A 10421-nucleotide genomic window follows, 5' to 3' on the forward strand; every position below is an offset into this window, starting at 1 on the left:
CCCATCCATTGCTCCCCCATACATTGCTTCCCCATCCATTCCTATCCCCCCATCCATTGCTCGACTATCAATTTCTATCCCCCCATCCATTGCTCCCCCATCCATTCCTATCCCCCCATCCATTGCTCCCCCATCCATTCCTTTTCTCCCAGCCATTTCTATCCCCATCCATCTCTAACACCCTCTTTTGCTTAAATGATGTGCAATGGAGGAGACCAGGGGGACCATTGTGGGTGGGGTAAGATTTTTTCTCCTGCTTATACCCAAGGGCCCTTCTATAACCCTCTGGCCTGTTATGTGCAGATGTTCCCTATTTCCGTTGTATGTGTGTGGGGGTTCTTTTAATTGTTCTGGTCTCTTTTTTTGCCACGTTTGCCCTTTTATGAATATGATTACACATTGGGTTTACAGCACTACAACACCCCCAAGATAAGAAAGTCTCGAACCCCCTCCATCACCTGGAATCAAAGCAATGGACCCCTGGAAGATTTGGGGTCATTGGATGACTCATAGGGCCCCTTCCATGGGGCTAGTGTATGGGAGTCCTTACTCAGGGTTCATGGAAAGTAACAGATCATGAGGTCTGGGTTAGGGTTGGGGTCAGTGTTGGGACTGTGGTCAGGGTTGGGGTTTGGTTGGGGGTTAGGGTTGGGGTTTAGATTTGGGGTTGGGTCAGGGTTAGGTTTGGGATCTGAATTAGGGTTGGGGTTAGGTTTGGGTTTAGGGTCAGTGTTGGGGTTGTGGCCAGGGTTGGGAATAGGGTCAGGGTTAGGTTTGGGGTCTGAATTAGGGTTGAGGTTGGGGATAGGTTTGGGGTCTGAATTAGAGTTGGGGTCGGGCTTAGGTTTGGGGTTAGGGTCAGGCTTAGGTTTGAGTTCTGAAGAAGGGTTGGGGTTAGGGTCAGGGTTAGGTTTGGGGTCTGAATTAGGGTTGAGGTTGGGGTTAGGTTTGGGGTTTTTGGGTCAAGGTTAGGTTAGGGGTTAGGGTCGGGCTTAGGTTTGGGATTTTTGGGTCCAGGCTAGGTTTGGTGTCAGGTTTAGGGTCAGGGTTGGGGGGTCAGGTTTGGGGATAGGGTCGGGGTTAGGTTTGGGGTCTGAATTAGAGTTCGGGTTGGTGTTAGGCTTGGGATCAGGGTTAGATTTGGGTTCTGAAGAAGGGTCGGGGTTAGGTTTGGGGTCTGAATTAGGGTTGAAGTTGGGGTTAGGTTTGGGGTTTTTGGGTCCGGGCTGGGTTTGGTGTCAGGTTTGGGGTCAGGTTTGGGTTAGTGGATTTCCAGAGTCTTTTTTGAGTAAATTTAGCAAACCTCAAAAATGTGAGCTCCCCTCCTGCTGAATGAGGGAGTAATGTGGGGTCGGGATTTAAATTAAGGCCCATAAATTGGAATAAGGAAGAACTGCTGATCAGAACTCTGCCCCCCCCCCCCCATATGGACACCATGGGGCCAACCCTCTCCCATATGGACACCATAAAAATGGGGTGGGGTGGGGTAAATCCGGCGTCACATGACATGGAATGCCGCTTTCTTGGAATTCCCCTCCATTAGGGCGTCGGAACTTTCTGCCCCAGCCAGGGTAGCCGGTGGTTTTGTTCCATTGAGGAGGGGATAGTGAACAAACTCCATACCCCACCCCCAGTATTGGCATTGTTGTGATTGGTGCCTGGTGCACGCTGTTTTGCACCCCCACATCTGATCACCTGTCAATGTGGCCCCCTAAAAAAAAAAAGCCTCCCCCCAGTGCAGGTCACATGATACAAGCCCACCCACGGCATCATGAGCCGTATATTATTGAGATGTGCGTGGGGCTGCTATAGTCCGTGGCGGTGTACATAGAACTCCATACATGACAATTCCTCCCCAGGACATCGGGGTATTTTTGTCCCAGCTCTGATGGACGCAGCTGTCACCCCTCCCCCACCTTACACATGTCACACATACTCCATAATGTGGTAACCCATAGCAACCGTTAGAACTATACAACGGAAATACAATGTTGGGAACAAGCAATCAGATCCATACTATCCACTGCTCAGGGCAGCAACCAATAAGACTTGACCTTTCATCAGCAGTAAAGGCTGACATATTAAAAATAATAGGACATGCTGGGACTTGTAGTCTCCCCCGGATGATGGGTGAGGGGCTGGGACATGCTGGGACTTGTAGTCTCCCCCGGATGATGGGTGAGGGGCTGGGACATGCTGGGACTTGTAGTCTCCCCCGGATGATGGGTGCTTGTAGTGACCCCTAGGATGATGGGTGAGGGGCTGGCACTTGTAGTGACCCCTAGGATGATGGGTGAGCACTTGTGGTGGGGACAGTATGGCTCCTTTCCTCCACCTGTCCAGGGAAGGTTTTCCCAGCTGTTGCCCTCCCTGGTGTCACCCCCTCCTCTGTTGTGGCAGAATCACCCATGGTGGATCCTTACTGCAGACATTGTAATATATATAACCCATTTGGGGTGCACAGAGGTTGTCACCCCGTTATTTTGGGGTTACCCTGGTAATATTGAGCCCCTAGAAGGAGATGAGCACTGAACCCCTCTATTTCCTGAGAGGGTAATTTACAAATTAGTTCCGGAGGGGACAGCACGGTGGCGCTATCTGAGGGAGACATTGAATATCACCCCCCCCCCCCCCCTTTCCCACTGGCAGTACACTCCGCATCCGTCCTGCCAGCTGCTGTTACTGTAAAAAAGCCCTCTAAGGGGAGCTAATACCATCAGTAGTATTACTGTATATCCATTGGCAGGGTCTCTGGCCCTGAGATTTGTCCCCCGGGCCCCCCAGATAAAGGTCAGTCCATGTACCATCACCAGGTGGGCCATAATCACACAGCCCTAGGGTATTCCTTCTTACCCCATTCCAGCCCCAGGATATCTCTTCTTACCCCACTCCAGTCCCAGGATATCTCTTCTTACCCCACTCCAGTCCCAGGATATCTCTTCTTACCCCACTCCAGTCCCAGGATATCTCTTCTTACCCCCCTCCATCCCCAGGAAATCCCTTCTTACCCCATTCCAGCCCCAAGATATCTCTTCATACCCCCTTCCAGTGCCAGCATATTCCTTCTTACCCCATTCCAGCACCAGGAAAACTCTTCTTACCCCCTCCAGTCCCAGGCCATCCCTTTCTACCTCAATCCAGAGCCAGGATATCTCTTCATACCCCCTTCCAGCCACAGGATATTCCTTCTTACCCCACTCCAGCCCCAGGAAATGCCTTTTTACCCCAATCTAGCCCAAGGATATCCCTTTTTACCCAACTCTAGCCCCAGCATATTCCTTTTTACCACCCTTCAGCCCCAGGATATCTCTCCTTATCCCCCTTCAGCCCCAGGATATCTCTCCTTATCCCCCTTCAGCCCCAGGATATCTCTCCTTATCCCCCCCCCCCCCCCCCCCCAATCCCAGGATATCCCTTCTTACACCACTCCAACACCATGATATTCCTTATTACCCCCCTCCAGCCCTATGAAATTTCCCCATTGCAGACTCAGAATATTCCTTCTTACCCCCCTCCAGGCTCCAGGATATCCATTCTTACCCCATTTCCACCCCAGGATATCCCATCTTTCACCCCTTCAGCCCCAGGATATTCCTGCTTACCCCCTCCAGACCCAGAATATTCCTTCTTACCCCCCCCTTAGACTTAGGATATTCCTTCTTACCCCCCTCCAGCTCCAGGATACCCGTTTATACCCCACTCAAGCCCCAGAATATCCCTTCTTACCCCCCCCTTTAGACTTAGGATATTCCTTCTTACCCCGCTCCAGGATACCCATTTATACCCCACTCAAGCCCCAGAATATCCCTTCTTACCCCCCCCTTTAGACTTAGGATATTCCTTCTTACCCCACTCCAGGATACCCATTTATACCCCACTCAAGCCCCAGAATATCCCTTCTTACCCCATTGCAGCCCCAGGATATTCCTTCTTAAACCCCAAGATATAATTTCCTGTATTTGGGATGCAGGAGGGGTACATAGGGTATATATTAGGGTATAGGGATGGGTGTATATTGGAGTGCAGAGAAGTGGAAAATGAGGGAGGTGTAGGTGGGGGTGGGCATATATTGGGGTACAGGACTGGGTACATGAGGGAGGGGTAGGTAGGGATGAGTATATTTTTGGGGTACAGGATGGGGAAGAAAAGGGGGTATGTGGAGGTGTGTATATATTGGGGTGCAGAAAAGGGTACATGAGGGAGGGGAATGTAGGGTTAATATATTGGGGTGCAGGAAGGGGTAGATAAGGGGGGTCAGTGGGGGTGAGTATATATTGGGGTGTAGGGAGGTGTAGGTGGGTATATATTGGGGTGCAGGAAGAGATAGATAAGGGGGGTAGGTGGGGGTGAGTATATATTGGGGTGCAAGGAGGTGTAGATGGGGGTGGGTGTATATTGGGGTGCAGGAAGGGATAGATAATGGGGTAGGTGGGGGTGAGTATATATTGGGGTGTAGGGAGGTGTAGGTGGGGTGGGCATTTATTGGGGTGTAGGGAGGTGTAGGTGGGGTGGGTATATATTGGGGTGCAGGGGGTGTAGGCGGGTATTTATTGGGGTACAGGAAGGGGTGGATAAGGGGGATAGGTAGGGGTGGATATATATTGGGGTGCAGGAAGGGGTAGATAAGGGGGGTAGGTGTGGGTTATTATTATTATTATTATTAAACAGGATTTATATAGCGCCAACATATTACGCAGCGCTGTACATTAAATAGGGATTGCAAATGACAGACTAATACAGACAGTGATACATGAGGAGAGGACCCTGCCCCGAAGAGCTTACAATCTAGTAGGTGGGGAATTTCACACACAATAGGATGGGAGATATGTAGACGTGGGAAGTAGTGATGGTTTCAGAAGACAGAAGAAGCCGGGTAGGCAAGTTTGAATAAATGGGTTTTGAGTGCTCTTTTAAATGAGCAGAAAGTAGGAGCAAGCCGAATAGGACGAGGAGACCATTCCAGAGAGAAGGGGCAGCTCTAGAAAAGTCTTGTATCCGTGCGTGTGATGAGGTTATGAGTGAGGAAGTCATTAGTAGTCATTGGAGGAGCGGAGAGAGCGGCAGGGGGAGTATTTTTTAACCATGTCAGAGATGTAAGTGGGATTAGTATATATTGGGGTGTAGGGAGGTGTAGGTGGGGGTGGGTATATATTGGGGTGCAGAAATGGGTACATGAGGGGTGCAGGGAGGGAGAAGGGAGTGTTTTTGCAAAGGGGCGTTTTTGTGGGCGGGGTTTGTATTGGGAGAGGCAGGTAGGCCCGGAGTATTTATATTGAAGGAGAAGAGAGGGGCGGGTTTATTATTATTGAGGAGGAGTTAGGGGCGGGATTTGTATGGTGATGGGAAGAGGATTGTTTACATGTAACAGCCTCCATGTTCTCTCCTAGGTTCTAAATAAAGTTATTGACAGAGGCAATTACCTCACTTCCTAGTATGTCCCCCGCCTGAAGCTGATTGGACTGGTGGCCAGGCGCAGGGCACTGATTGGTTGAGACTCCACCCTTTCTTCAGAGACCGCTACTTCCTTTTCCTGGATCCGGGCTCCTCCCTTTTGTGCCTCGTACTCTTCTTGCTTATGATTGGTCAAATTATCTCCTTTAGCCACTCACTATCAATCTTTCACTAGCTCTCTGCCAGCCGTATGTATCCAGCTATGTAATTGGCTAAATCCCGGGCGCATCTCTGTTCCTGTCGATCATTGATTGGCCAATGTTTTGGCAGGGCTCGGCAGGGATTGGTGGCTTCTCTCCGCTGTCATTTGGGCCGGTGAGCGCCGCTGAGCCCCGACATGGAGCCACCTCTGCCCGGGCCCTGCTCTTCCCCGCCGGGGCCCCGGCCTGTGCCGCCTCCTCGGAAAGGCTCCATGGAGCGCCGGCCCCCCAGAGAACCCAGTGAGGGCGGAGGGCAGCCAGGGACCCCCGAGAAGACCACTGTCACCCAGAGGGTGCTCATAGTTATGGAGGGGCGCTCTGTCTCCACACCCGGCCTTGGGGTCACAGAGAGTACTGACCTGGAGGGCCAGGGGCCCCAACCTCCTGTGAGTACCCCCAGTGTATTGGATCAGGGGCCCCAATATACCAAGCCAGAGATGCAGGGGCCCCAATATACCAAGCCAGAGATCCAGGGGCCCCAATATACCAAGCCAGAGATCCAGGGGCCCCAATATACCAAGCCAGAGATCCAGGGGCCCCAAAATACCAAGCCAGAGATCCAGGGGCCCCAAAATACCAAGCCAGAGATCCAGGGGCCCCAAAATACCAAGCCAGAGATCCAGGGGCCCCAATATGCCAAACCAGAGATCCAGGGGCCCCAATATGCCAAGCCAGGGATCCAGGGGCCCCAATATGCCAAGCCAGGGATCCAGGGGCCCCAATATGCCAAGCCAGAGATCCAGGGGCCCCAATCACCACAATATACCATGCCAAAGATCCAGGGCCCCCTAGTTACTGACAGTACCCCTGCTGTGCCTATGTTGGGGCCCATACCACCCCCTAAAAGCCCCCCGGGGGTCCCTGATCTGGGGCCACTCCCCCAACAGTGTATGGCAAGAAAGAGCCAGACGATGGTGACCAATGGAGAAGCTAGGCCAGAAGAGGAGGCCCCACCCCTGAGGGACTCTCCAAGAAAAGCCCCACAAATCAGACCAGTATGGGTGATGCCCAGAAGAGCCCCGGAGATTGCACCCCTGGGGGCCCCTCCAATACCCAATAACACTGGACTGCAGCAGGAAACCCCAATACCCCGGGTGTCACCTCCAGGGCAGGACAGTGCAATACATACCCCGGGGACACAACCTCCAGAACACATGGCGGCACAGAGGATATTGTCCCCGCTTGATGCACCAATGCCCCACGTTCTATCTCAGGGCCAAAATACAACTGGGTCTGATACTAGCGCAATAAAGGAAATGTCATCAATCCAAGATGGCGGACAGCAGGCCCCGGGCGCCGTGGCATCGTTTTTGCATAAGCGTGGTGCATTACCTGAGGAAGTGACAATAGTGGCACCTGTCATGCCCGATACCACTGCTGAGAACGTGGCCCCTCCACCACCCCTGGCAGCCATAGAGCCTCCAACACAAGAGAACCCCCTAAATATTACTGCCCCCCCACCAGAAAACACGAGCACCGGGGCAACAATTCCACATGCCAAGGTACCGGGCGCTGTGATTGGTCCATCTGCTGCCACCTCTCAGCTCGCACAGGACGCCGCAGAGAAGGACAAGGCTTTACCTGTTGGTCCCTCCCCCCAGACAAGCAATGCTCCAATAGGTCAGCCTTCTGCTCAGCCCACTCCAATGGGGACATCGCTGTCTCCAAGTCATAGGAATATGTCCTCCAAGCCCCCACTTCCCATTCCGCCACGATCTTCCCTGTATCCCGGTCACGCTCCTTCTATCCGGGAACACGAATCATCTCTCAGCTACGAGACCGCTTCTTTATCCAGCTTCAGGTCCAAGGCCCCGGCCCCGGACACCCTGAGCTACCTGGACTCTGTCAGCCTGATGTCGGGCACCCTGGAATCTCTCACCCATCTGGATGATGCCAGCTCCCTGGGCTCAGACTCTGAGATCAACGGCATGCCCTACCGCAGGACCGACAAATATGGCTTCCTGGGAGGAAATCAGTACAGCGGCAACGGGTATGTATCAGCTACACACGTGTCATGTCAGGGGGCAGCATGAAGGGGGGGCTGCTGTGTCAGGGGGCAGCATGAAGGGGGGCCTGCTGTGTCAGGGGGCAGCAATGGGGGGGGGACGCTGCTGTGTCTGGGGGCAGCATGGGCAGATGGGTGGCCCTTCTATGGCAGATGTGGGGTAATAGTAAAGGGAGGAGGGCAGAGGGGAATTACAGGGGTGGGAGGGGCGAGGGGGGAATTACAGTGATTGCCCTGCCATTGGTGTCCAGTGACCTCTATAATCCCCCCCCACCACCTATATTTTGCTTCAACGTTTCATTGCCCTCCCCCTCCTCTATCATCTTTGGACTGTGGTGACCCCACTTCCTGTGTTTTTGGGGTGTAATTTGAAATTTAGAAAAAATTGGCAACGAAACACAAGTTCTCTAGAAATGAAGGGATTGCAGGAAGATATAAGAATGAGAAAAACATCATCAGCACAAAGCAACCATTTCCAAGGATCATCATAAAATATATAGATGACTTTCATTGTCAGGAGCTTTACACAGCTTATGGCCGCCACTCCTCCATGCGTTGCACAGTCAGTGTGAGACAAAAGTTTATGAAGTTTTAGCTGAAACATTTATATTTTACATATATTGTGTAAACCGAATATCCTCGAAGTCACTTCCTTCTCACCAACATAGCTAGGAAGGGATTTCAGATACTTGCAGCCTCAGATTTACAATGAATTATAGGAAATTACCAGGCCAAACCCGGGAAACTTCACATTGCTGCAAGGAGAGTGCTATAAGGCCCCCCTCTGGCAGCCCCCCCTCTGGCGGCCCTCGTCTGGCGCTGCCTAATTGAAGGCCCCAAAAAAATGTCGTGCCGGGCAGTGCGCCTGACTAAAAGGGTCTGGAAAGGACACTGCATAGGGGAGGTTTGGAATGGGACATGGATGGTCAGAAATGATGGGATGGCAATGGTCAGTGATGGGAGATTGGTGGTCAGGAGTGGGATGTTGTTGGATGAGATGGATGGGTTAGAGTCCAATAGGACAGCAATGGTCAGGGATGGCATGATGAATTTCAGGAATGGGACAGCAATGGTCAGGGATGGCATGATGAATTTCAGGAATGGGACAGCAATGGTCAGGGATGGCATGATGAATTTCAGGAATGGGACAGCAATGGTCAGGGATGGCATGATGAATTTCAGGAATGGGACAGCAATGGTCAGGGATGGCATGATGAATTTCAGGAATGGGACAGCAATGGTCAGGGATGGCATGATGAATTTCAGGAATGGGACAGCAATGGTCAGGGATGGCATGATGAATTTCAGGAAAGGGACGTGATGTTCACTTTCTCTTGCAGGGAGACTTCCATTTCTGTGGAAATTGCCAGACAGAGAGAGCTGAAGTGGCTGGACATGTTCAATCATTGGGACAAATGGCTGACTCGGCGCTTTCAGAAGGTAAAAATGATCTCTGCCATCCATAGGGGTTGCACCCCCTGGTAGGACAGAATAGTAGAGGCCAGAGACGAGCTGTCTTTTATTTCTGTCTCTTGTGCAGGTGAAACTGCGGTGTAGAAAAGGGATACCATCATCTTTGCGTGCACGAGCATGGCAATACCTCTGCAACGGTTATGATCTCCTGAACAAGAACCCGGGAAAATTTGAGGTAATTGTATGACATGTGCACCGTCCCCCACGGGTTGTATATTATCAGGTGTGCACCGTCCCCCGGGTTGTATATTACCAGTATGTGCTATCTGCCGTTATTGTATATAATTTGTGCCATCCATGGGCTGTATATTGTTCCATGTGTACATATTGTATGAGGGTATGTTCCTGTCCTCTATCATTTCTGTATGATTGGTGTTGTTGCAGGAGTTGGAGAGACAACCTGGAGACCCCAAATGGCTGGATGTGATAGAGAAGGATCTGCACCGGCAGTTCCCATTCCATGAAATGTTTGCTGCACGTGGGGGCCATGGGTGAGTTGAAGTTGTTGGGGGTGGTAGTCTGGGTGAGGTTGGTGCAGGGTGTTGGTCTTTGAGGGCAGTTGCAGGGTATGAATTAAGCAGGCATAAGGCAGAGGGTAAGCTGCAAATGGCAGTTTGAGGTAAGAGAAGCAACAGGATAAAAGTGGTGGTCTACAGATGGGTGGCAGGGGTAAGTGGTGGTCTACAGATGGGTGGCAGGGGTAAGTGGTGGTCTACAGATGGGGGGGGGTCAGGGGTAAGTGGTGGTGAGAGAAGGAAATTGTTGAGTTGCGTTATACAGGGGATTAGGGGATCTGTAGTCAGTAAATAATCTTGTGACCTCTTCTCGTTTTTTCTGCCCCCCCCCCGTATAATATGATTGTACCCCATAAGGCAGCAGGACTTGTACCGAATACTAAAAGCATACACAGTGTACCGTCCGGAGGAAGGGTATTGCCAGGCACAAGCTCCAGTGGCCGCAGTGTTGTTGATGCACATGCCAGCTGAGGTAATAATTGTGATTTCATTGCTGTCACCAGAGATTGTGTTATAAATGTATTTACCCTAAAATTGTTTGTCTGGCCCCACAGCAAGCGTTTTGGTGTTTGGTGCAAATCTGTGACAAATATCTTCCAGGATATTACAGTGCTGGCCTGGTAAGAAATATGCCTCTGCTGACTGTCTGCCCTGTGTCCTCTGCCCCCACTACCTCTGCTGACTGTCTGCTCTTCCGGTCTCTGCCCCCACTACCCCTGCTGACTGTCTGCCCTGTGTCCTCTGCCCCCACTGCCTCTGCTGACTGTCTGCCCTTCC

At 51.7% G+C, this 10421-nt stretch overlaps 1 protein-coding gene across 1 annotated transcript in view; it reads left to right on the top strand.

Moving 5' to 3' along the window:
* The first annotated feature begins 5575 nt into the window (after positions 1-5575).
* Positions 5576-10421, top strand: part of LOC140334781 (uncharacterized) — an 8371-nt gene continuing 3525 nt past the window's right edge. The window contains exons 1-6 of the mRNA XM_072417022.1: positions 5576-7641; positions 8997-9096; positions 9197-9304; positions 9514-9620; positions 10002-10116; positions 10199-10264. Of these exons, the coding sequence (XP_072273123.1) occupies positions 5789-7641; positions 8997-9096; positions 9197-9304; positions 9514-9620; positions 10002-10116; positions 10199-10264 (2349 nt within the window). The 5' untranslated portion in view covers positions 5576-5788. The remainder of the gene's footprint in view (positions 7642-8996; positions 9097-9196; positions 9305-9513; positions 9621-10001; positions 10117-10198; positions 10265-10421) is intronic.

Source organism: Pyxicephalus adspersus, chromosome 7, assembly GCF_032062135.1.
Source record: "Pyxicephalus adspersus chromosome 7, UCB_Pads_2.0, whole genome shotgun sequence".
Taxonomy (NCBI): domain Eukaryota; kingdom Metazoa; phylum Chordata; class Amphibia; order Anura; family Pyxicephalidae; genus Pyxicephalus; species Pyxicephalus adspersus.